The following is a 26,677-nucleotide window of genomic DNA, read 5'->3' on the forward strand; positions in this document are numbered from 1 at the left end:
GTAAAAACTGAACATTTACCTGCAGCTGCATTTCAGCGAGAATCAGACATGCTTCTACCTTACCTGTGGATTTCTACGGGCTGCACTGCAACAGAAGGCTGGTACTGTTTGATGATGTGCTTGATGTTCTGGCTGGGCTCGATGTACTCTGAGTTTGAGACAGAGGATTTCACCACATCCTCAGGAGGGGCTGAGTGGGTTGGGCCTGAGGAAACAGCAGCAAAAACAATGAAGAAAAGAAGAGGACACATATCACACTACATGAGGAGAAGAGCCTCTGTATATTAACCCCAAATCCATGGCCCTCATTAACTAGTACACCCCCAAACACACAGCCCATATTCACCAGGACACCCTCAAACACACAGCCCACATTCACCAGTACACCCCCGAACTCACAGCCCACATTCACCAGTACACCCCCAAACCCACAGCCCGCATTCACCAGTACACCCCCAAACACACAGCCCATATTCACCAGGACACCTCAAACCCACAGCCCACATTCACCAGTACACCCTTAAACACACAGCCCATATTCACCAGTACACCCTCAAACACACAGCCCATATTCACCAGGACACCTCAAACCCACAGCCCACATTCACCAGTACACCCCCAAACCCACAGCCCACATTCACCAGTACACCCCCAAACCCACAGCCCACATTCACCAGTACACCCCCAAACCACAGCTTTCATCCACTAGTACATTATGTCTGATTACATCTACATTACCTTATTACAGCACTATGAAGTCGTTAGTTCCCTGGCCAGGGGAGGTGAAGACATACTTACTGTATTTAGGTGTGTGTCCGGGCTGACGTTCTCACCTCTCTGGTATCCAGACTGGTCCTTGTGTACATAAGATGTAGGCGCTGGTGGTTCGTAGGAGTAGCTACTAATAGGTTTGGTCTGCAAAAAAACAAAGATGGTATTTTCAGTGTTAAACTCCCATTGTTTTCAGTCACACGAACATACAGCAGAATCTGCATATACTGCAGTAAAAGAACTCAGAGTACCAGGAGCTTCGAAACTGGGTGCAGAATAAGAGCATCGGTGAAAAGAACTAAGTCAGCTAGCAGACAAGCATCAAGTGAGTGTCCTCAGAGGGACGCACCACTCCATATCACGCCACACCGTATCACGCCATATCGTATCACGTTACTCCGTATAGCGCTAGAGTTGGGTTTCCTTAGACAAGAGTCAGAGGACAATACTTTATGCAGCTTAACAAGTAGACATGTGAGCATCTCATCAATCAGCAGGGGGTGCTGGTGCATGACGAGACACTGTAATCCCAGCCCACATGCCAGACTGTGGGGCCCATCCATGCACTAGAACAGTGCCTTAACAGATACCAAGCTGTGGGGCCCATCCATGCACTAGAACAGTGCCTTAACAGATACCAGGCTGTGGGGCCCATCCATGCACTAGAACAGTGCCTTAACAGGACAAGCCGCCATTTTATTTCATGTAAAGTACTCTGGAAATGTGTTGAATAATGAGCTTAGATACAAAAATGTATCCATCAGACGGTATAGAGTCTAAACACACACTGTACATCATCCCTGACACACACGCACACACACACTGCACCTCACAAACTGCACCTGGTCCCTGACACACACACATACACACTGCACCCAATCCCTGACACATACGGTAAATAAGACGTGTTTGAGAGGGGTCAGAACCAGCACAGACTTACTGTGGCTCGGGGCAGAGGGGCTGTGGCCACAGGCGGGTAGTGCTGGAACTGGGGGCTGGCGTAGGAGCTGGCATAGGGGTTGGCCATGGGGGGCCCCGGGGGGAGTCCGACTGGGGGGTACATCTGGTGCTGCAGGGCCAAAGCCTGCATGGTCATCTGCTGTGCCTGCACAGAACCAAGCGAAAGAAGCTTCCTGACCAACCGAGACACGCTTGTTCACTGCATCTCTGAAATAGTGCTGTCATCCAGCAGTTAGGTCTCACTTTGCCTGAGTGTGTCAGCGTGAGGTAGCTGCAAGTATTTCATTATACACACATTATCAGCAAACAAATAATGAGTTAATATGGCCTGAATGGTCTATTCCCATGATAAAGCATGAATATTTAATAAGAATGGCGCTTGGGAAAATGCCTACGACCAAATGTAAATCACACTGCACATTCCACAATGTGTAGAAAGTGTCAATACATGTGCTGTGGCTAAGCGCAGCTGAATGTCTGAAGGAATGAAGAGATGGAGAGAAGGACATTGAAAGATTAATATCCTCAGAGCTGAAGAGATGGAAGGATGGACAGTGGAGGAGATCCAGAGATGGAGATTGAGAGATGGAGAGATGAAGCAATGGAGAGATGCAGAGATGAAAAGATGGAGAGATGAAGAGATGGAAAGATGGGGAGATGGAGAGATGGCTGTCTGGAAAAGCTACAGACCAGAATAATGGCTTGTTGGTTGATGAGAGCTTGCTGCTGCTGATCCATCACACTCTGTTCTGACCCTGAGGAAAGAGACGACGGCTAACCTCGTTACCTCATTGAACACGTCACATCACTCTCTGGCCTGTTTAAGGGTTCAGCCTGTTCTCAGTGAATACACACACGCATGCACACACGCACGTACGCACACACGCACACACGCATGCACACACACACGCATGCACGCACGCACGCACGCACACACACATGCACATACGTACGTGCACACACACAGGCTAATAATAACACTAACACTAATAACACAAATGAGTTCGTCATACCACTAATCTCTGCCCATGCAACATCTGTCCTCTAATTTGGGGCAAGGAAACAGGACAGCAGAATGAGCTCATTCATACCTGGAACAGCGGGCATTCCTGGTACAGCTGGCATTCCCGGCATTCCTGGCACAATGGGCATTCCTGGTACAGCAGGCATTCCTGCCATTCCTGTTGTGGCAGGCATACCAGGTGAGGTGGGGGTGATGGACGTAGCGGATGCAACGGGCGTGGCAGGCGTAGCAGATGCATCGGGTGGGCTGGGCATACTGGAGGCTGTTGAAGCTGCTGGCATTCCTGGCATTCTGCCTCCCATTACAGGCAGTACCTGCACAGCTGAGGGTTACACACAGGTCCCAAGGTCAAAGGTCAGACACTGAGTACTGTCCCCAGAGTCTACAGTTAGAGTCAGACACTGAGTACCGTCCCCAGAGTCTACAGTTAGAGTCAGACACTGAGTACTGTCCCCAGAGTCAACAGTTAGAGTCAAACACTGAGTGCTGTCCCCAGAGTCTACAGCTAGAGTCAGACACTGAGTACTGCCCCCAGAGTCTACAGCTAGAGTCAGACACTGAGTACTGCCCCCAGAGTCTACAGCTAGAGTCAGACACTGAGTACTGTCCCCAGAGTCTACAGTTAGAGTCAGACACTGAGTACTGTCCCCAGAGTCTACAGTTAGAGTCAGACACTGAGTACCGTCCCCAGAAATTTAAGTTAGAGTCATATGCGACATATATATACCATGGTTAGTCTTACAAATATTCAAACATTGAAACGTATTAAACTGGCAATAATCTTATAATATTATGTTAAAAAGCATATCAATTATTTATGATGGTAGATTAATCAACATCAATCTAAAAAGAAATGTATCACTATAATTAAGTACACCATAATTATACAAATAACACCAATATTTCACCATAATAATACACCTTGCTGTCAGAACATGCACATGGTTTATAAAGAAAGACTACTGAAGCATTATCAAATAGATTACCATCCCGCATGAAACTGCCCTAGAATCCTGAATCGGGCCATTCCCGTTTATTATTGCAATCTTTCTTCCTGACCACATTTGTGACAGATTAAATCCATTCTGAACACACATTCACATTTCATTAACTCTGTCTTTCTGAACATACGGTCACAGCAAATTAAATCTGTCTTTCTGAACATACATGTTTGTGGTGGATTAAATCTATTTTTTAGAACACATATTCACAGTGGATTAAATGGCCTTTTCCCTTCACAATTTCAGTTTGGTGCAATCACCAAAATAAACAGACAGGAATTTTGTTTTTAGAGGGAAAAAAAAATTCACTCCTGTACTTGTTTTAAAAACGTAAATAGGAACGTTTTTTGTAATCTAGGTGTACGGAGATGGCTGAGCAGGTAAAGACGGGCTAGCGTAGCTGGGTCTGGACGAGCTCCACACTGGTTGGGCTGCATGCATTATTCAGAGCTGAGCTGAGCTCCAGGGGGACAGGCCACAGGCCAAACTCACCTCCCGGCATCGGCGCCTGGGGGTGGGACCCGCTGGGCCCGGCCCACCCCCGCTCTCGGCCGTCCGCTCCGATCCCCCCGGCTCCCTTCATCCTGCCGGACACGCTGGCGGCTTTCTCCCGATCCTTCCGGAAAGAGGCGCGCGGCGGTGAGGAACAGAGGACGCCTGCGATGACCGACCCGGCGGGAAATCAATCTGTCCCCGGGAGAGTACCTTATACCCCCTAAGAGATGCATGCCTTCCTGCTAAAACTGACCAGGGGGGCGAGGAGGCCTGCACTGCCGCACAACCCACCCCCACCCACACACACACACCCCTGCACACCCAGAAACCGTCACACACCCCCCCCCCACACATAACACCCTCACCCCCCCCCCCCCCCCCCCCCCCCCCAAACCCTCACAATCCCCTCCACGCTCCTCCCACCCCACACAGCACAGTCAATCTGTGGTCAGGTGACTAAAATATTGGCCCTGTCAGAACCCAGACGCCCTGGTGCTCTGAGTTTGAACTGTAGGGACTCCCTCGTGTATGAGCTGTGACTGTAGCCCGCCGCTCGGCGAATGAGCGTCAGAGCTTGCGGGAAAGATGATCATCTACAACCTCCCCAAATTCATCTACAACCTCCCCAAATTCTCCCACGTCACTCCTCTGCTGCGATCACTTCACTGGCTACCGGTCGCTGCCAGGATCCGATTCAAAGCCCTGACCCTTGCCTACACTGCCGCCAACAAGACAGCCCCCATCTACTTGCAGGACATGACTCAATTCTATGTGCCTGCTCGACCACTCCGCTCTGCAGCAGCAGGGCGTCTTGTAACCCCTCCCACCCGCCCAAAGGGATCACAGAGCTTCTCCACCCTAGCTCCCCAGTGGTGGAACGAACTCCCCGTCCCTCTCCGAACCTCCCCCTCACTATCCATCTTCCGCCGTGGCCTGAAGACTCATCTCTTCAGACTATACCTAGAATAACCACCACCATGCTGTGTATATATATATTTTTTAAAAAAATAAAAAAAATAAAAACCCTTTTTCCTGTCACTTGTTACATGTTGCCCCATCCCTGCACTTCTTGGTAAATTGTACTTGTCCTAATACTCTAGCTTAATCTTCTGCCTAGTTTGGCTTTGCAGATGTTAGACCAGGATAGTGTTCATTGTTCTCGGCTAGAAATAGCTGTACAAAATAAGTAATTGTACCTTACTGAACCCGTGTTCAGCAGTTGTCTACGATCATGAAAATGCACTTCTTGTACGTCGCTTTGGATAAAAGCGTCTGCCAAATGAATGTAATGTAATCCAATCAATCAGCAGGACTAAGCGAGGTATCGCATCACCAGTCGGCGCGGGCCGTCCCGTAGCAGAGGCGGATCGGGGTCACACAGTTTCCCCGCTCTGATATTTGGTAGAGCCCCGGTCAGGGGGCATTACGGTAACTCGGTAATTTAATCACCCGCCCGCCGCTGGGGTTCGAGTGTTGACAGAAGCGCTGTGAAGCACGCAAGTCCGCGCACGCACACAGGACTAAACGATCCATGCGCGGTGCATACAATCACCCTGCACTCCACAGGCCCTTAAAACGCCCTCCGGCAGGCGTGCACGAGCGCTGTGCCTTTAACCGCCCCCGACAGCCCGCTCTGTGGAGTCATCAGCACATCATATCAACGCCATTTATAGGATGCGCCTTACTTCTTTTCAAATGTAAAAGTGAAACTGTAGAGAGAAACATTAGCAGCGTACTGAGCTTTTAAAGTGAAAACAGGCAGGATTAAGTTGGGCCTCACCCCACTGCCATCGGAGAGCACCGGGTCAAACAGGCTGTCCAGATAGCGGTCCATGCCTTTCTGGGTAGGGGCCTCGCTCAGGCTGTCAGACTCTACTGGAACGGAATGAGTCAGGAGAGGCAAAGTGTTGACTTATATTTCAATGTTAGGCATTTAGCAGTCACTCCTGTCCAGAGTGACTAACACATCTTACATTTTTTAGTTATACAGCTGGATGTTTTCTGATGCAATTCAGGTCAAGCATAGGGTGTGTGTGTGTGAGTCTGTGAGTGTGTGTGTGTGTATACATTTATTATATGGTAACAGTGCAGTGCAAACCATGTCTATAAATGTAATTTAATGCACCTGTGCGTGTGTGTGCGCATGTACATGTATCCAGGCCTCACCGTGGCTGAAGTACCCATCTGAATCAGGCAGACTGGAGCTGGGCAGGGTCTGGTGTCTCCCAGCATAGGAGAGGGGACTATCCTCATCTGATTCAAACCCACTCCCGAGCATAGCTCTGAGGAAGGCAAAGAAGAGTGTTATTAATCTCAACAGCAGACACCATCATTCAAACAGTGCTGAATTCAACACAATACAAGCGCATTCCTGATCAAATCCAGTTGCACCTGTCACTGGAAATGCTTATCTGGCTTATAAATTTCCCAATGAGCTTAACGATTTATTATGTGACTACAGTAAAGTGCAAACCGTGTCTGAAAATGTAATTTAATGACAAGCACCCAAGCCTTTCTGAAGTGCAAAGACAAAAGAATGAAAAGAGCCTTATTAAAGTACAGTAATCCAATGTTACTTATTCTCTTTCGAATACCCTTATGGCATTTGTGTTTAAAAAAACAGCTACACCAACAACATCTGAAACAGGCAGTAAGAGCCACGCAGTGTGTAAAATGCTTTAGAGGCGCAGTGTGAAGGAGTGTGGCACTCTGCAGGGTCACCCACGCACAGGCCGGCGTTGGGCCTGGTCCGGGACGGCCCCTCGGAGGAGAGGACGAAGTAGGACTTCTGCCTGGGGAAGCTGGCAATCAGCTCCAGGTCAGAGATAAGGTCCATGACATAATCATGTCCCGCTAGCTCCGCCCACTGACCGTGCTCCTTCATGAAAACGGAACAGCCCCTCCAGCCCTCCGACACGCCCCTGCAGGGTCACATGACCAGTCATCAGAGTGAACACTGGGGCCATGCCAGAATCAGCACACTTGCCTACTGTTGAGTATACATGTTGAGTGCACTGGATGAGAAAGTTAAGTTGGCAAAATTTTAGTGTACTTAAAATCCCAGGATGGTATACTGTACGTATTTCCAGGGTTATGCTGATCTTCAGGAGCATGATTTTCAGAAAATAAACAACCATTTAGATCCCATAAATATGATGTGCATCTTCTCTTTAAACATGAGGTTTGACATTTTTCGCTGACGTTTTTCTTCAACAACAACAAAGACAAGTGAGCATGGCTGTCCAAGGGCGGGGCATTTTACGACAGGAGGGGCGGGCGCGGTACCTGTGCTGCAGCACGTCTCCAGCAAGGTCCTCTCCGCTGGTCCAGGAGTGCACAGGACACAGGAAGGAAGTCCCTGAGGAGAGCGACAGTCGCTAATGTGAACAGAGGGGGGCGCTGTTGAGCTTAAAGTACAACTGGTGAGATGTTTCTATCTTGTTTTTCACCCTGTGTGAGGTGTCTCCTGACCCAAACTAACAGACTGAACTGTCAATCAAAGACTGTTCTTTCAATCAGTGCAATCAATGCACTCAAATCCGCCATTAAAAAGCTAAAATGAATGTACAATCACAGCCGTTAAGTCGTCCAAAAAAAAGTTCAAATGAATGTGTAATCAAAGCATTATATCATCTTCCATTAAAAAGTTATAATGAATGTACTTCACACAGGCACTGCTCAGGGAACCTCTGCATCCTGAGGATGATGGACACAGATGAGGTGGTGGATAGTGTTACACGTTACCGCAGCTGCTACATTAATGAGAGGAGTCCAGTTCCATTACCTCACACCTCATTGCCTTAATAGTGAATAAAGGGATAGATCACGTTCTGGAGTTTAAAAAAAAAAAAAAAAAAAAAAAAAGAATGTTTTCTGTTGGGCCAGGCAGCGTGATGAAGGAAATTTTAGATACTTCCAGAGGTTTCTGGTGGCCTGTTGGCTTCATAATGGCAGATAAAAGCATTCAGGAGTTTGAGGTCTAAAGCAGCGTTTCCCAACCCTTTTCCTGCCGCGGCACACTTTCCAAATTTACGGAATCTCGGGGCACACCACTCAAAAGCAAGTGACGTACTGATGCTGATGTGACGTGTCAACAGTAGGCCTAAAGTGTTCTTTTGGGGTTTCACTTAATGAATATGCATATTAATTGCATTTATTTTGGCTTTTGTGAATGGGATTTGTTCTTTTAAGTTTTTTTTAATTCATTTGAACATTAAAAATTTTTACACGGCACACCTGACGGCACACCAGAGTGCCACGGCACACCGGTTGGGAAACACCGGTCTAAAGCAAGAAACTACACTTCAAGAACTCCAAAGCAAAGTCCAGCTTGTACAATTATGTTTCCAGAGGCTGTACATATAAGCAGATTTATTAAGTTACTTTTCTTGCTTTACAGCACTAACCCCTGAATGACCTGATGTTTGGTCGCCAAAACACTCACCATCAAAGCAGTGCACTTGGAGCACCATGCTTGCTTTTTTCCGATTGGCCGTCCACTCCAGCAGAGACAGCGGATAGGTCCGGGCGGTCTCGGGACCATGCTGGGATTTCTGCATGGCTTGGATGAGTCTGTGCTGGCACATGGCCTGGTAGCCATCGCAGCCGTAATCCGACACAAACCTGCCAACATCCGGGAGGGGGTGGGGGGGAGGGGAGCAGGATTCAGGCTAGTGTTCTGCATCTGTGTTTGCGTACTTACATAGGGTACAGTTTGTTCCAGGCCTTAACCCTGAGAAAGGAGGGTGCAGTTCTTACTTCAGGAGGTACTTCTCCATCTTGGCGGACGGGGCGAAGGCACTGATGCACCCCAGCAGCAGGAGCCAGCCCCTCTCCGCGTTCATGGGGTTGCTGTTCCTCCACACCTGATTGGCTATTTGAGAGAGGATCTCGTCCCTTAGACCCGGGGCAGACAGCCCTTTCTGAATGATGTAGTTCCCAAAGAGGTTCTCCTGGGCCCCGTTCAGGTGGGGGTCACCCATGAACCTCAACACCTGGAGCACAAAGCAAGCAGGAAATTAGACATTCGGGTGATTTTAAGTTTACTGGCAAAGGGGACCACGTAGGGGTCTTACCATTATGAACGCACTGAGAGCTTCCTGTCTCAAATTCTCCTCCACACGGGTCAGTGGCATCTCCAGGGGGGCAGTAAGCATCCCGAATTTAGGCTCCTGCAGATCACGACTGAATTGGTTACATACACACACACACACACACACAATCTATATCAAAGCACATGCAGCTTAAATCACATGTTATTTATATATAATACCACATGTAGCATAATTTACAGGCTATAAATGATATGATTGCAAGTGTAGCTTAATTCACAAGCTGTAAATTATATGATAGCATGTGTAGCTTCTTGCTTACCCTGAAATGGATTTGGACGTATTTTGACATGGGGAAGTTGTTGATGTCCAGTGGCAGAGTGAGCTGCGGGCCCAGCTGTATGCTGGGGGCTTGGACCAAGGCCAGGCAGTCTGAGTGCAGCTCAGTGCCCCCTGAACAACAAACAACCCAAACCAGATATATATATACAATATACTGCCAAATACAAACAACCCAAACCAGATACATATACAATATACTGCCAACAACAAACAACCCAAACCAGATATATATATACAATATACTGCCAAATACAAACAACCCAAACCAGATACATATACAATATACTGCCAAATACAAACAACCCCAACCAGATATATATACACAATATACTGCCAAATACAAACGACTCTATTGCAAACATGTACCATTTATTCTGTCAAATATGAACAACCCTATTGCAAATATATACTTTATATTCTGTGTAATGCAAAATCCAACTGCATTTCAATACAAATACAGCAGATACCAGTTCATTATAATATAGAAATAATTATTTTTCATATGCATATCCAATGCAGCTAACTTATAGTAGATAAATATATAGACAGATATAAATGTTTCCTGACTATAAGGTATATCTACAAGTACGTTTTGACATTTGAGTTCAATCTGGTGTTTGAGTTAGATGTTTGGTATTTGTAGATGGTTGTGTGCGGTCACGTTGGTGAGTCACTTTTGTGAGTGAACCAGGTGCACACTGACCTGCTATAGCCTGCAGTAATGCACCCAGGTCTGCAGGAATGACCAGGTGTGTCACATTGATCACTTCTCTCCTGCTTAACTCCTGCAAGGACATCACATGACACATCTCAAGCTGAAACAGTTTTAAACAAACAACCATTTTGAAAAAGAGCCATTTTGAATCAACACAAGGCATAAAACACATGCGACCATTACGACCCGCGCGTTACCATTCACACATTACCACCAACACCACCATTACCATTTCTCTTCTCATCCTTTCTTCTTCTTCTTGTCTTCTTGCCTCAAATTTCAGCTGAAAAAGATTAAGTAATTATTGATGACAATACCATGGCCATGTTAATTAAGATTATGAGCACATACAACAGACTATACTAACTCAACGAAGAAAAAATGGCAGCTGTGACCCTGAAGGCGGGCAGCGGTTGCATACCCTGATGTATCTCTTGCGGTTGATGTACATTAGGATGAGAGAGCGGAACTTGACCAGGCTTGCCCTCATCTTCACATAACGTTTCCTGCAAGAAATATGAAGCGGAAGAATTTAGGAAACATGAGAAACATGAAGAGGGGGCAGGTAAGGGGGTTCTAAAAAGCAGTGGTGTGCTCAGCGCAATCCCAGAATTCCCTGAGAGCCAGAAGAGTGGCCTGATGACAGTGGCGGGGCGGGTGGGGAGAAGGGGCAGAACCTGTGGCGGGCGGGGCAGGTGGGGAGAAGGGGCGGACCCTGTGGCGGGCGTACCTGGCGAGGAAGCCCCGGCAGTGCGCCTGCAGCCTGATGATCTTCATGCGGAAGGAGACGTAGCGCTTGCGGACAAAGAACATGCGGGTGTAGCGCTGCAGCGTGAGAGCAGCAATGTGCATCACCCTGTCCCTCTTACTCTCCAGCAGCTGGTGCACCTCCTCCTTAATGAAGATCTGCAGCAGGCGCATCAACACATCGCCAGTCATGCACAAACCAATGCAGCAGGCATGCACAAACCAATGCAGCAGGCATGCACAAACCAATGCAGCAGGCATGCACAAACCAATGGACCAGAGTCAAACACAAACAAATGCACCAGAGTCATACACAAACCAATGGACCAGAGTCATACACAAACAAATGTTCTGAGTCATGCACAAACAAATGGGCCAGTCATACACAAGCAATTGACCAGAGTCATACACAAACAAATGCACCAGAGTCATACATAAACCAATGCATCAGTCGTGCGTAAACCAATGTACCAGTCACGCACAAACAACTGCGCCAGAGTCATCAAAACCATGTCAATTTTTGGTAAGAATATGGTTTTTATGTATGATCAGTTACCCATAACTCAACAACCAATATAAATGGATCAAACAAAAGTTACAAACAAAAGGCAAAGGTAATGAAAGTCTACCACTGGCACATGACTATAAGGAAGTGTGCCATCATGTGTCAGGGTTTAGGGTTAGATGCCACTCTGGTTCAGGGTAGAACAGAGGCTTGATATACAGTAAAACCATCCCATGCCCACCTTTGTGACGCCCACTTGGTAAGCCCCCTTCTTGAGGGGGCAGATTTTACTCAGCATGATGACGCAGTTTTCTCCATCTGGTGGGGGAGGCTGCTTCAGGCCCAGCAGGGCCTTGTACCTGGAGAGCACAGAACACCCCTGACCCCACAAAGAACAAACAACCCACCCCCACACACACCTGCACAGCAGCACAAACACACAGGACACCCCTGACCCCACGAATAACAAACAACCCACCCCCACACACACCTGCACAACAGCACAAACACACAGGACACCCCTGACCCCACGGAGAATACACAACCCACTCCCACACACACCTGCACAACAGTACAAACACACAGGACACCCCTGACCCCAAGGAGAATACACAACCCACTCCCACACACACCTGCACAACAATGCAAACACACACAACAACCCTGACCCCACAGAGAGCACACCTATGTTAATGGTAACCAACCCTCCTGAGATCTACCATCCTGTAGGTTTCCATTTCAACCGTAATTTGGCACACCTGACTCTACTAATTAGCACATCAAGAAGATCTCTAGCTGTTGAATGAGATGTGCTTTGTTAGGGTTTGAGAGGAAACCTATAGGATGGTAGATCTCCAGGAACATGGGTGGTTACCACTGATTTATGTCATTTTATTGCAAAATTCCTCTACAACCTCTACATCTTTGCGTTTGAATCTGCTAAAGATTCTCTATGTCTTTCTCACACAAACTGCCATTAACTTTCCCCCAACATTAAATCCATCCGCATCATGCTCTTTCTCCTGAGGGTTGGGCTCATACCTGTTCAGGAAAATTCCAAACGGAATGCGGACAGGATAGCCCTCCTTTCGGATACGGACGGTTTCCAGAATCCCAGAGTAATGCAGCTGAGCGCTGACAAGCTCCGTATCAAATATGCCGGGCTCCTGTAAGGACGGATAGTGCAGGATGACTTCCATCATACTGTCGTGTTATAGACGCGATTTTTAAATAATTTATTAACAAAGCAAAATACCTTCTTATTGTTTGGCTTTATGCAGCGTACAAAAAATGGGTTGCACCTGAAGAGAAAGAGAGGCAAACAGTGATGAGTGAAAGTGTGAAGTGGAGAAGAAATCAGTTTTTCCATATTACTCACTTAACTTTGCAGGCTCCAGTACTGGAAGATATCTTACAATATTTTAATGTTCTCACAGTGCTGATGTGAGAACAAACCTTCATGAAGCAAAGAATAGCCAGCACTGAAAAAATGCCTTGGGTCACTTTAATACATTTTATTTTCCAAAATCAGTAAGGTTAGGCTGGAGAACAGAGCGTAAAACAGAGACCTCTCCATATTCTCCACCAGCTCCAGCAGGGACTGCTGGAACTTGGCGGCGGCGGTGGAGGGCTGATGGCGGCGCGTCACCGTGCTGCTCTTCCTCGCGTGGGTCTTCTGCTGGCTGAGGAACTCCGCGTGGTTCGCAAAGAGATTGGCCACCATCTGAGGAGAGCGCAGAGTCAAGGAGAGATGTTTCACCGGTTAGCGCATCACACAGGTGTACCTGCAGCAGGGAGAGGTGGGACCATGTGGCCCTGTACATGTATGTGAATAATGCCTAACTGGGGGCAGGAAATACATCCGTGGGCTTCTGTTCTTTCATCACCTGCAATCTGAGAAACGGATGTGTGTGACGCCCCCCTCCCCCACTGCCTCCCGCCCACCTTACCTTGTTTTTGCTGTTAACGAAGAGATCAAGAACTTCTTGGCGAACCTGATCATAATTTTTGTCCAGAAACTTGTAGACCTGCAAAGCATTTCCAGAACAGAATGCTCAGCTACAGTGAAACACTGAAAGGGCATAAGAATCTTTTTACACGTCAACTGAAATATTTCAGCTGATATTTACGCATTCAGATCTACCTGATAGGTGACTCTTCCTGCATAGTGCTTAATGGTGAATTCAGGGAGGGGCATCTTTGGCTTCGAGTAAAGGGGGTTGTTGCCATGGTGATAATGACACTTCTGAAGGAAGGTGTGGTCGGTTGCCTGGTAACAGATATTGTATTATAGAAACACTTTTCAGAGATCGAATAAATTTGAAGCAAATAAATATTACTGAATTCTTACCAAAACCATGAATACGAAATACAATTACTGGGATCTTAACAAAATACAAATATTACTGAGATCTTAACAGGGTGAATGAGAGGCATCAATTGTAAAGCGCTTTGGATAAAAGCGCTATATAAATGCAGTCCATTTACCATTTACCATAACAAACATATAAATATTACTGAGATTTTACCAAAAATTTACATATTACGGAGATCTAAAGTGGCTTGCAGTGTTATTAATGTTTCATGAGGGAACACACACAGCACAGGATTTCACAACAGACTATTAATTCAGCCAATTTGTTTCCTGTTGGTCCTGTTTTTAATTTATACCAAATGGGTACTAAAACAAATGAAGACTCACTAATAAAAGGATTTTGTCACACAAACTGAGTACCTGAGGGAACAAGCTCTGATCATCAAGGATTTTAAGTATCCCATGAGGCTTTGCTGCGATGAGATCAATGCAGGCCTGGTTGTCACTGAACTGCATTTCCTGCCATGCGATCTGCTCTCGGTTGTATTCATCCTTGGGATGACAGCAACTATTGTGATGTCATTTCCTTGCTATAACATACACAATGACCAAGAGGTAAATTAGATCAGGAACCACCTACCTGTTCTTCCTTGAAAATGATCTTATTGAAAAAGCATTGGAGATACTCATTGGCATAATTGATGCACAGTTGTTCGAAGCTGTTTAACGTGAGGTCCTGTACAGAGGGGGCGGGGGGGAGGCACAGGGGTTACAGAGAGCAAGTGTGATAATGTTTAGACTTTATATAAATATTCATCCAAACACAAAAATGTATCACTTGTGCAAAAGGAAGATTTTTAGACATAAGGGAAAATGGATTACCTCAAACCCATAAATATCCAGGATGGAGATCGACAGGGCCTCATTCTTCGGGTAAACCAGCCTGTTGATCCTGTCGATGAGCCAGTTGAATAGAAGGGAGTACAAGATCTTGGCAACTGCATCTCTAGATTTAAAACAGAAAACAGAAATCAATTAACTCTGGATTTACCCCCAAACAGAAAAAAATGGATCCATATCTCACAATTGTGTCTTTTTTCTACTATATACCCTGATCAAGGTTCTGTTTTCTTCCTCTTCTATATAGATTTTTGTGTTAGTGTTGTTTACAACATCGGCAACATAGTACTGGACCTTAACAGGATCTGTATGTTTTCTAGTAATTCAATAAAAATGAAAGTAAAAAATTCTGGATTTACCACAAACAAAAAATAGAAACAAATGAACTTCGGATTTACCCCCAAACAAAACTCAATACCAATTAACCTTTTAATGACACCCTTCTTGCAGAAAAAAGAAGTCAGATGGAGGATGGCAGTGCTGTATAATGGATAAAGAACTAAAGGTTGCAAGCTTGATTCCCAAGTAGGAAACTGCAGTTGTACGCTTGAGCAACGCACTTAACCTGCATTGCTTTAGTATATATCCAGCTGTATAAATGGATGCAGTGTAAATGCTATGTAAATACAAGTTGTGCAAGTCACACTGGATAAGAGCATCTGCTAAATGCCTGTAAAGAATAGTAAAGATGAAATTGCACAAAACCGAAATTGAATTTGAGACTAATAGTTATTTACCTGGCATCGACAGCACTTTCCACAGTAAGAGGGGTGAATATCTTTTCTCTCATTGCTTCCTAAAGGAAGTAAAAGAATAAAATTCACCAGCACAGCACAGGCATACTGTATCTTCACCACTCTATCATACATTCTATTAAACAACAGGCAAGTTGAGAGTTACGGTAAAGATGACAATGAACAAATATGTTTCCCTTCGGAGAAACCATCGTCTTGATTTTAACTTTTTATTTCATTCCCTTTAAGTGTGGGCGAAATTTTCTATTCAACATACCGTTCAAAAGAGTTTAGTCAAAATTCTTGTCATAACTGAATTGCCAGTCCCATCTATCAAATCCTATTAAAATCATAAAATGTTTTGCTGGTGTCTGAATTCCAAACAATCAATCAAGTATGGAATTATAAATTTAATAACATTTCAGGTTTCCTGTAAATGCGAGGGGGAAACTTGACAGAGTTGCAACGCAAGCAAGATGTACACCATCACAACTGTTTTAGGCTCTTTGGGGTTATAGGCAGTGAATCGCTGAATGACCATGCAGGGAAACTTGTTTATGAAGACCTGCAGAAGGCAGGACTGGCTCTAAAGGAACTGGTGAATGGTGCGCAGTGGCAATGATGTAAGCAACACCGCTCCCCAGCACAGGTCTGTGGCTCCTGGCTGTGGTAAAAATTAACAGCACACGGGATTAGAAGTCCCCGAGATACTCTATCAACAGGCCAGTGGAACTGATACAGTCTACACTGAAAGGCAGTCAGCAACACCCCCACCGTTTGCTGATGTAAACACAACCTTCGACATCACTGGCCACACTTAAAGACACTGATAATCCCTTCGGTTGACTGTATAATTAGAACCGCATCAAGAATTGCTACAGAGACTAACTGCAAGAAGAAAGGGGTACATCAACCACCCGTTATCCAATGCAGACAATAATGTAATACATTGTAAGCCTGCATTTAATGCAGTCAATAATGCAATAAAATGTGTGTATTGAATGCAGTTAATAATTAAATATGATGTCGGGATGTATTTGATGCAGTTAATAATGAAATATGATGTCAAACGGCATTCAATGCAATTAATAATGCAATATGATGTGTGTACTTAATGAGGTTTGCTCAAGCAATATGATGTAAGGGTGTATTGAATGCAGTTAATAATGCAATATGATGTAACGGTGTAGTCCACAATGTGGTTAATAATGCAAGATGATGTAAGGGTGTATGTACTACACATTCTGAATGTCAAACTACATAAAACATTGAAGCACTCTATTATTAGTATCCTTCTGGTGCTGTTGCAATAAGTGTGATCAAATTATCATTGAGATTCATTATGCTAGAAAAAAATGATTAAAAATAATAAAAAAGTAAATAAATCAAGGACGCCAATGTGTGGCTCCACAAAGTATCCTGGCTCCAAGCTGCAGCGTTAGTGTTTTCCAGCTTTTGTCGGATAAGGTGCACCTCACAGCATTAGACACCATCCAATCAAACTGGTTCAAGGAAAACATGTTTGACTGGCTATCTCTGGTTACATAGGAAGGGCCTATCGGCCTAATTAGCAGAATCACCTAAATTACATTGCGGAGGCCGCTGCCCGGTATCGCAGTCCCAACACCATGACAACACACGCTGCCACTCCACACAGCAAGATGCGCTGTGAAACTCTCAACACCAGGATGCTGAAGCTCTAAGCAGGACATGTTCCTCAGCATACAGAACTTTTAAATAAAGTTTTATGAAAAAGCCTGGAAATATTCTGCACCATGGAAGCATGGAATACAGCACAGCAAGGAGTACGTCTGTTCCCCTAGGTGATCTCAGGAAGAAGGATCTGAGCAGGATTTTTTCCCACCTGTTCCAGACTGGGCACTGGGAGGTCCTAACAGAGGGAGATAATCACTGTAAGCTTTTCTTTGGTTTCTCTGTCATTCTGGACAGAACAGAGTGGGGTGTGGCAAACAGGTGGAATGAAAGTGTCTCTTGGATGTACAGTTGGAAAGTATGACCCTGGATGCTGATCGTGGAGGTGGAAATGTTCTCGGCAGGGACTGCTGGTCAGGTGATCCAGCCACTGATCATTTTTACAGGACAGTTTCAGTTGAAGGATTTTGTGCAAATATATTGCACTCATTGTGTAATATCCAGAGAAGTGATAGCCAGGACTATTTCTTTATTGGCATTTATACAGGGGAAGAAGCTTTGTTAATGAAAATCTGAAAGAAATGAGATCCTTTAAATGCTGTAAAGGAATCTGTACATTATCTGCAACTGTGGCAAAGTGAGTATTGAGATGAGTCTTGCTGATTCTCGGTATCACAGAGACATTATATTATTTATACAGAATGTAGTAAGGCTTACTACGTGCGACTCAACGTCTTGAATTAGTAACGCATCTGAGCATTTTGAATCAGTAGCACAACAAAAGTGAAGATACTAACTAGTGTGGTAGTGTATAGCTGTGTGCAGAGCATGGCGGAGTGTTGTAGTGTATAGCTGTGTGCAGAGTGTAGTGGTATATATCTATGTGTAGAGTGCTGTGGAGTGTTGTGGTGTATAGCTGTCTGTAGAGTGATGTGGTTCATTGTTGTCTGTGGGGTGCTGTGGAATGTTGTGGTGTATAGCTGTGTGCAGAGCAGTGTGGGCTATTGTTGTGTGTAGAGCAGTGTGGTGTAGCTTTTTGTAGAGTGTTGTGGTGTAGCTGACTGTAGAGCGTTGTGGTGCATTGCTGTGTGCAGTTTGGCGTGTTTTATTTTTTTGTTTTCTAGAATGTTGTGGTGTAATAGCTGCCTGTAGAGGAGCCAGCTGAGGTCTGCGGGTGTCTTGTTCTGGCCAGGGTGTCATTGTGATGCAATAATGAGACCTCCTGGCAAACACAGAGGCCCAGAATAACCCTGATTGGATTTCAGCTGTTACCATAGTGCTGTCTTGGGGGGGTTTAGTTTGGCACCATTGTTCGTCTTTGTACGGCAGGGAACTTCTTACCTATCAGTTGTTGAAATTTGTTTCACGTTTCAGAAAATTACATGTAAAACATTGTCTGGGGTGATGATTTTTGGCGAGACGCCCGAGAGGGGACTTCTCTTTGGAGTTCAGCCCAGGGCTGGACGAAACAGCCTCCGTCAGACTCGCAGACAGTCAATATTACTTCAGTTTTGGTGAAGCAGGTAGACCATAGAAATGCTATAAACTCTGGTTTTACTGCCACTAAAAAATGCCTCAGGCTGTGTGAAAATGATGTTTGCATATTTCCTTGGTAATATTTTTAAATGCAATGTATTGAATTGAAATAAATGGAATATATTTAATATGACATATTAAAACCGAATTTTACAATGTAATTGAAATGTTGTGCTGGTAAGCCCAAAGGAAATGCGGCCCCAGCTTTAGTCCAGTCAGAAACAGCGCTGAGCCTCTTACCGTGACTTTGAAAGTGATGGATTTCTGCAGAGCCTCAGGGGAGATCTGGAGCAGCTCTGCCACCACCCGGATCTCCCGAGCGCTCACAACCGACGCCCTTTCCTGGGAGTCCGCCTGCGGGGAAACAGCGCACCTGAACACGCCTGTTCACTGCACCTGCTCTCAATCAAAATCCCCCCAAACGGTGGGGAACAGATGGATGGAGCCTAGCTAATCAAAGCACTCCACTCCAGCGCTCTGAATATCATTATTATTATTATAGAGCTGAAAAAAATAAATGTCCTCTAAATCACATGGCACATCAACCAACTTTTCTCCATTTTGATCAGTATTTAACATTTGCACTAATTTGGGGAAAGCGTCCGAGCCACTTCAAAGACAATGACGGGACACAGTCGGAATTGGCGACCGTACCTCGTATCTCTCGAAGAACACATTCCCCAGGTGCAGAATGGAGGACAGGACCCTGAAGATGCTGTCCTGGTCTTGGGCACTGAAGTGGAGGATGTCCATGGCGCTGAGCAGCCGCAGGAAGTCATCGGCATCGCTCTTCCCCGGGATGCTACAGTTACCCCCCTGAGGAGCACGCAAACAGCCAGTTTATTAACACGCAAACAGCCAGTTTATTAACACGCAAACGGCCAGTTTATTAACACACAAACAGGCAGTTTATTACACAACATTTCCTAAGTCACTGCGCATCTCAGCATTCAAATGTTACGCAGTAAAACAAATCATTACTAAATTGTAACTCAGAATAATTTCCATATTTTGACTGAACAGACTCCTCAGAATTAGGATTTTTTTAAAAGAGATGTTTTTCATACATTTTCTGACATCTCAAAAAGGCCTTCCATTGTATTGCACCTGTCCAGGGTAAAGATGGCGAACAGACACACTGCCAAATGGTGGAGGTATAAGAAGCCCAATACTGTACAGGCTCTGTCAGACTCACCTGATTAAGGTAATAGTAGGTCTCCGCATCCTGAAGGTAGAATGACTCTCTCTGCTGGGAAGGGAGGCCTGCCACCATCTCATAGAAGATGTGATAGTTTCTCTCATCTTTGGCCTGGGGAAAGGAGGATATAACATGTGACCAGCTGTGGTCACTCTGTCCAGAAAAGCCAGTGCTTTGGTCTTTTCTTACTGAGCTCAGCGATCACATTTCAGCAGCCTCTGTCTGTCTTCCATGGCAAGTGACATTACTGTGGTCGCACTTTACTAGAAGTGTCTTCTACAGCATTTGTAATACCTAAAGTGCTACATAATGCATCCTAAACATCTAATATATATATATATAATAGGGATATTATAAACCATCATCTGGCAAATGATGTGTCATTTCAAATAAGCAATGTCATACCACATATGCTTAATAACCTTTTGTCAGCGTTAATAAATGGTCATAATGAATGGGGTATGCTTATGATAAAGCTTATGGCCTAAAATTTATAATGGTGCTATGGAGACCAACTCACTGTAATATTCCTTATACTACAAGCCCCTACCAGTCTGTCAGACAGAAAAATAAGAAAAACATGAGTTGGCCTAAAATATAGACATATATCTCACATTTATTTGGTAATTTAAGCAAACAATTAGGCCGAAAATGGTGAGCATTGTTGGGCTGAATGGCCTATTCTCGTCATTATGTTATGTAATGTTATGTCATGTTATGTTATATCTCATTACATAAGTCAACAGTTACCGAAAACATAAGTGATGTTCTCATCCTGGCTAGGGAGACGTAATGGAATTGTAGGCTCACTGATGTTCTTAGGTAGAGAGCAGTGCGAACTTTAGATTCTTTCTGACATGCTCACCTGAAACACAATCCTGGACTTCTCAAGGAGATACTGTGAGGTTATGGCACCACTGATCACACCCCTGTGGTGAATAATGTAGAAAACATTAAATATTTTTAATTAATCTTGGTACCCTGTATAGTGGAACACACACTATCTCGGCAACGGTTTGCATTTTAACCGTGTCTCACAGCAGATAATGTTCTGACCACACGGTTACGTCTTGTTGAATTTAAATTGAGAACAATTCCAAATGAATTCAGTTTAATTTGCATTACTGCCTTGTAATGGAAAATAAAATAAGACAGCACTTACCCCTCCAAAAAGATCTCCACATATTTCCCAAATCGACTTGAGTTGTCATTCCGGACAGTTTTGGCATTCCCAAATGATTCTAACAGGGGAGCTGCTTCAAGAATCTGTTAACAGGATGTTGAGTGAAAACATTACTTTTGAGACATTCCCACCAGTAACTGAGATATAAATATGCAAACCACTCAAGGACAGTGCTGAAAAGAAATCACATTTCACAAAAGACCAGTTGCTAATAACATTTAAATGCATATTCGTCAATCAACAATTATCACACAGATTAATGATTGGCTGGTTGGAACATTTGGTGAACACTTGAAATATGGAAAGATCTAAAATAACTGACTCCATGCACTGGTGTAGAACACAGAATTGATGACAGGGGTCATGCCATATGAAATATGCACACACCAACAGATCTCAGGTTCAAATACAATACCTCAATCTGAGTCAGTGCACAAGAGGACAAAACACAAAAAGAATATGTTTAGCAACCAGACAGCGATGTTCCATCTTCCAAAGTACAGCTCTGTTTGTTTCTGAATGTTGGGCATACCTGATGCGTAATATCACCCTTGTGGTGAATAGCGGCTAAATATCGCAGGACAAGCTTGGTGGCTTCAGTCTTGCCTGAGCCACTCTCCCCACTGAAATACAGTAAAAAGAATCAACCATGTATGGAGGAAACCCACACAAATGCACACACACACGTACATGCACACACACACACACGTAGACACACACACACACACATACACACACACAAGAAATGCATCAATCCCCCCCTATTATGTAACGCAGGTGAGGAGACTCAGGCTGTAACATCCTTTCAGGCGATGGAGAGCGACACACTTATGTATTACATTTCCCCCGGTCTTTACGGAGAGCTTGATCTCTGTAAATGTTCCCATTGACTGTATAATCAGGGAGAGAAGTGAAACCCGACGCGGGAATGCCGATGCCGTGCCAGCCGCTCCGAGAGGTCGGGGGGGGTGTGCATTTCACACGGCGACCGGATCCGGCGCCCGGGCGACTGGCAAGGACACCCGCGGTCTTCCCTTACAGGTACCGCCGTCAGGAACAGGGCTTAAATATTCCAGGCGATCGGGCGGTGTCAAGTAGAGTTGATGTCGACCGCACGATACGGTAAACACTAGAAGGGTCAGTGCTTGTGTGTCACATTAATAATTTGGGGGATCTCTTAAATCCACACTTAGGAATTTATCGTGGGGAAAATGTTCATGGAACTAATAGGCACCTAGAATGCCTGATCTCCATGAAATCAAAAAATTAAACCCTGAGGTGTTTGTTTCGGGTGGTCGGTTCAAACACCAAATCAAGCGATTAAAGTTCAACTTTAATGTGGAGCGCTGGCTTGGCTTGGATACGTATACAATATTATTGTTCATTTAAGACGGCAAAAAACGTATTTCAAGAATGAAAAAAATTTAGCGAATTATTTGACTTCCTTCAAATGAAGAATTAACATAAACTAAAAAGAAAACCCAATGACATTTAATTCAAAATATGTTTATATTTTTATTGGAATTTATTGGGGCATTGATGTAGGAAAAATTATTTGACAAAAACAAATATTGATTTGATTTGAAAAACACAGTTTTAATCTGGACAAGCCTATGTAAAATATCTCAGATTATAATATATATTGAGCTACTGTCATCCCAAATTACCTTATAATAATGCACTGGTTCTGTTTGGCATCCTTCATTCTAGTGTAAGACAAATTTGCAATCGCAAACAGGTGACTGCAAAAAGGGAAAAACAGAAACCAAGTTCAGGTTATATTTCAGATTAAACAGCCCTCCTGCCAATACAAAGCAAGATATAAGCTATCGTTTCTTAGTCAGTATTTGTAGACTAATTGTTACAATTTCAGAATGGTAACTCAGAGATTTACTAACAATGCACTGTACAGTGACCTGCTCTAAATAAACAGCCCTCACCGCCAGCCTTTCTCTAATACGGTCATCTCAGAAATCACCAGTTCTGAGTATCCGGAAAGCCACTGAAATCTTTTCAGGGTTTAATAACATATCATAAGAACTACAAAGACTGCATACCTATGTCCAACTTTGAAAATACTGATGGATTGCCTCAGACACGGAGAAGTGGCAACCTTGCATAAACAGGAAGCCCACGTGGCGTACTGATAGTCCACATGCAGTAGGGAAGAGAAGCCAGACGGCAGACTCACGGAGGGTTCTCTCCCAGGGTGTGTCCATCGTACTGCAGCACCACGTCGGTTCCGTAGATATTAAACATCTTATACGGATTCACGGACACCAGGATGCTGCCGATGTACGTCTGAAATATAAACTCACGTTTTACATTCCGTGATCTACGGTAAAGCCACAAAGCAGTATACACAAATCTAACATTATCACGGGAGGAGAGAATTAAAAGTAACAGTATGTAATTGTTTTTTAACTCACATATATCAAATCCCGTTCAAATCTTTTCATCAAATTTAGCAGCACAGAACCCTCATGTAGCTCTCTGAAAAAAAAGTAATAATAATTAACTCCAACACTATTGTACTGTATATTGCACTTGCAAAATTCACACCATGCAGTGCAGGCAATGATTTACCTAAAAGATAAAGGCAAGGAAAACATAATAATAAATTACATTACATACTGAAAACAAAATTATATATTTTTTATAAAAATATAAAAAACATAATGCTGATCCTCATTGAGAAAAAAAACTGAGATCCACTTTGACAAATTCAAAAGCCCTTACAAAAAATATCATGTTGAAATACAGGGCTTGAAAATTGGGCTTGAAAATTGGGCATGGGATGTTTGGGAAGGTGATCATTTTGGACTGAAGTCCAAACGGACAAAACTAGAGCCTTTAGGGGTGTTATTTTAACGACAGGTTAAAAAGTGGGACTTACTGCAGCTGTGTCATGTCTTCCACCCCATCCTGCTCATTCTGCTCTCTGTGCCCCATTGTGGGCAGACTGCGGATGGAGAACATCTGCACAAAAATATCACTTTAATGGGTGGAGAACATCTGCACAAAAAATATCACTATTATGGGTGGAGAATATCGGTACAAACATATAACTTTTATGGGTGGAGAATGTCTGTACAAAAATTAACCTTTTATGAATGGAGAACCTCTGCACTAAAATATAATTTTATGAGAGACAGGGTGAAGTATGTGTACATATGTGCATGCATACTGTACCATCAGACATATTTAAGAAATTAAACTATAAATTGTACTATAAATTAGCAATAAATAAATAAGCCAGCACAAACAAATCATCTTGTACACCATATATTTTGCAGCTTAGTGTGTTTTCTCTCCGTGACTATGTAAATAAACACTTTGTTTCGGCTGCAGTGGCAATGAAATTCCACACCAGTGACAGAATACACTTCAGATGTTCCTGGCTAATGTGCCCAGATGACCTAGCAAGGAGTAACTATTAGGGGGAAAAACAAAGTGTTACCACTCTGGTAAATTTTGTTGTCACAATTTCTTCCATTGTTTGCAAACTATTGTTTTCCACATCAAAAAATCCACTTTTACCAGATATACCTTGCTTTGCAAAAAGATAATTTGGTGAAAAATTCTAATGCTGTTATAAACTGTAATTAATGCTGTAATGCTGTTCTCAGATTCCTCTTTGGATATGTTCTCAGAATATATCTAAACACTACAATTTAGATGGTTACCTTATCATACCAGTGGCCCTGAGGGTCATCTTCCCTGTCTGGTGCCCACTCAACTTCAGTATCCTCTCCTCCAGGGCCCAGATGCACAGGTGTGTGAGGATCTATTAAATCCTCATCCCTGTACATTGACCATTTTGTGAGGTTCTGTACTGTTTGATGAGGAAGTAGTCTCTCAGATGACCACACATCTTCTGTTTCCTGGGGCGCCCTAGTCTGGTTCTGAGCCCAATGGTGCGAGGACATTGCGCCCATCCTTTGCATCTGGGGCATCACCACAGCGTACCTCCCACTCGGATCATCCGAAGAACCATCTTCATTGACCATGCCAGGCTGTGAGTGACGACCCAAGTGTGAGGGGAGCTTGTACGAAGCACTGCGCAGGTTTGTGTTCAGCAAAGCACCGGACAAGAGTGGGGAGGATGCTTGATTGCTTGTAGGGGATTGGTTTCTGTTTAATATCGATCCATCTGGTAGCCTATATGATGCACTGCGAAGGTTTTTATTGCTCAGCAAGGCATTAGACAGGAGCGGGGAGGAAGGCTGTTGTCCCTTGTTCCTGGATAAGACTGACCCATCAGGCAACCTATAGGAAGCCTGGCGGAGGTTAGGATTCAGCAGTGCACTTGAGAGAAGTGGGCTAGTGGTTTGTTCACTAGACTGAGCAGAGTTTCGAGATAAGATAGATCCATCAGGTAGTCTATAGTTAGCCTTGAGAAGGTCTGGATTTTTCATCAAGGCACTAGATAAAAGTGGGGAGGAAGACTGTTGTTGTCCCTTGTTCATGGGTAAGATTGATCCATCAGGTAGTCGATAGTTAGCTTTGCGAAGATTTGGATTCTGCATTAGAGCACTTGATAGAATAGGGGAGGTGGCTTGTGGAATTTCTTGGTTTCTAGATAATATCGATCCATCAGGCAGCCTATAGTTAGCTTTGAGAAGATTTGGATTCTGCATTAGAGCACTTGATAGAAGAGGGGATGTAGCTTGTGGAATTTCTTGGTTTCTAGATAATATCGATCCATCAGGCAGCCTATAGTTAGCTTTGAGAAGATTTGGATTCTGCATTAGAGCACTTGATAGAAGAGGGGAACTGGCTTGTGGAATTTCTTGGTTTCTGGATAATATTGATCCATCAGGCAGCCTATAGTTAGCTTTGAGAAGATTTGGATTCTGCATTAGAGCACTTGATAGAAGAGGGGAACTGGCTTGTGGAATTTCTTGGTTTCTGGATAATATTGATCCATCAGGCAGCCTATAGTTAGCTTTGAGAAGATTTGGATTCTGCATTAGAGCACTTGATAGAATAGGGGAGGTGGCTTGTGGAATTTCTTGGTTTCTGGATAATATTGATCCATCTGGCAGCCGATAGTTAGCTTTGAGAAGATTTGGATTCTGCATTAGAGCACTTGATAGAATAGGGGAGGAGGCTTGTGGTACTTCCTGGTTTCTGAAGAATACTGATCCATCAGGCAGTCTATAGGACGTTTTGAGAAGATTTGGGTTCTGCATCAGGGCACTTGATAGAACAGGGGAAGTGGCTTGAGGTATTTCTTCATTTCTGGAGAATAGTGATCCATCAGGCAGCCTATAGTTAGCTGTGCGGAGATTAGAATTAATCATAGCATTTGAGAGGAGTGGAGAAGACCCATATCCCATTTTCTGGTTGTGCTCCATCACCCCAGGAGACTGCAGAGATGCAGGTGCATTTTGGAGAGGTGACCGGTAGGAAGCACTGCGGAGATGAGGATTCTGCAGAGCACTTCCCAGAAGTGGAGAACGTGGTGCTTCTATATGCTGTGTCATCATTGGAGAAGATCGAGAGTTGCTTCTCTGCAAAGGTGATGCATAAGAAGCATTGCGAA

General features: G+C 44.3%; 1 protein-coding gene across 1 annotated transcript in view; it reads right to left on the reverse strand.

Annotated features, from left to right (window-relative positions):
* The window catches only part of LOC118216330 (unconventional myosin-XV-like), a 35,909-nt gene extending 10,916 nt beyond the window's left edge, over window positions 1–24,993 (reverse strand). Inside the window, exons 1-40 of the mRNA XM_035397422.1 lie at window positions 24,816–24,993; window positions 24,026–24,108; window positions 23,559–23,622; window positions 23,321–23,430; window positions 22,797–22,871; window positions 21,662–21,752; window positions 21,545–21,550; window positions 21,109–21,212; window positions 20,812–20,875; window positions 19,944–20,057; window positions 19,403–19,564; window positions 18,989–19,102; window positions 15,563–15,621; window positions 14,808–14,931; window positions 14,566–14,661; window positions 14,346–14,477; window positions 13,755–13,880; window positions 13,561–13,638; window positions 13,180–13,334; window positions 12,867–12,912; window positions 12,653–12,777; window positions 11,853–11,970; window positions 11,090–11,265; window positions 10,781–10,865; window positions 10,589–10,642; window positions 10,348–10,429; window positions 9,625–9,755; window positions 9,327–9,422; window positions 9,010–9,245; window positions 8,696–8,874; window positions 7,537–7,609; window positions 6,981–7,172; window positions 6,418–6,533; window positions 6,032–6,123; window positions 4,249–4,372; window positions 2,823–3,077; window positions 2,422–2,486; window positions 1,712–1,876; window positions 834–915; window positions 64–205 (exon numbers count right to left, since the gene is read on the reverse strand). Of these exons, the coding sequence (XP_035253313.1) occupies window positions 64–205; window positions 834–915; window positions 1,712–1,876; window positions 2,422–2,486; window positions 2,823–3,077; window positions 4,249–4,372; window positions 6,032–6,123; window positions 6,418–6,533; window positions 6,981–7,172; window positions 7,537–7,609; window positions 8,696–8,874; window positions 9,010–9,245; window positions 9,327–9,422; window positions 9,625–9,755; window positions 10,348–10,429; window positions 10,589–10,642; window positions 10,781–10,865; window positions 11,090–11,265; window positions 11,853–11,970; window positions 12,653–12,777; window positions 12,867–12,912; window positions 13,180–13,334; window positions 13,561–13,638; window positions 13,755–13,880; window positions 14,346–14,477; window positions 14,566–14,661; window positions 14,808–14,931; window positions 15,563–15,621; window positions 18,989–19,102; window positions 19,403–19,564; window positions 19,944–20,057; window positions 20,812–20,875; window positions 21,109–21,212; window positions 21,545–21,550; window positions 21,662–21,752; window positions 22,797–22,871; window positions 23,321–23,430; window positions 23,559–23,622; window positions 24,026–24,108; window positions 24,816–24,941 (4,517 nt within the window). The 5' untranslated portion in view covers window positions 24,942–24,993. The remainder of the gene's footprint in view (window positions 1–63; window positions 206–833; window positions 916–1,711; window positions 1,877–2,421; window positions 2,487–2,822; window positions 3,078–4,248; window positions 4,373–6,031; window positions 6,124–6,417; window positions 6,534–6,980; window positions 7,173–7,536; window positions 7,610–8,695; window positions 8,875–9,009; window positions 9,246–9,326; window positions 9,423–9,624; window positions 9,756–10,347; window positions 10,430–10,588; window positions 10,643–10,780; window positions 10,866–11,089; window positions 11,266–11,852; window positions 11,971–12,652; window positions 12,778–12,866; window positions 12,913–13,179; window positions 13,335–13,560; window positions 13,639–13,754; window positions 13,881–14,345; window positions 14,478–14,565; window positions 14,662–14,807; window positions 14,932–15,562; window positions 15,622–18,988; window positions 19,103–19,402; window positions 19,565–19,943; window positions 20,058–20,811; window positions 20,876–21,108; window positions 21,213–21,544; window positions 21,551–21,661; window positions 21,753–22,796; window positions 22,872–23,320; window positions 23,431–23,558; window positions 23,623–24,025; window positions 24,109–24,815) is intronic.
* Between the last annotated feature and the right edge of the window lie 1,684 nt (window positions 24,994–26,677).

Source organism: Anguilla anguilla, chromosome 17 (assembly GCF_013347855.1).
Source record: "Anguilla anguilla isolate fAngAng1 chromosome 17, fAngAng1.pri, whole genome shotgun sequence".
NCBI lineage: Eukaryota > Metazoa > Chordata > Actinopteri > Anguilliformes > Anguillidae > Anguilla > Anguilla anguilla.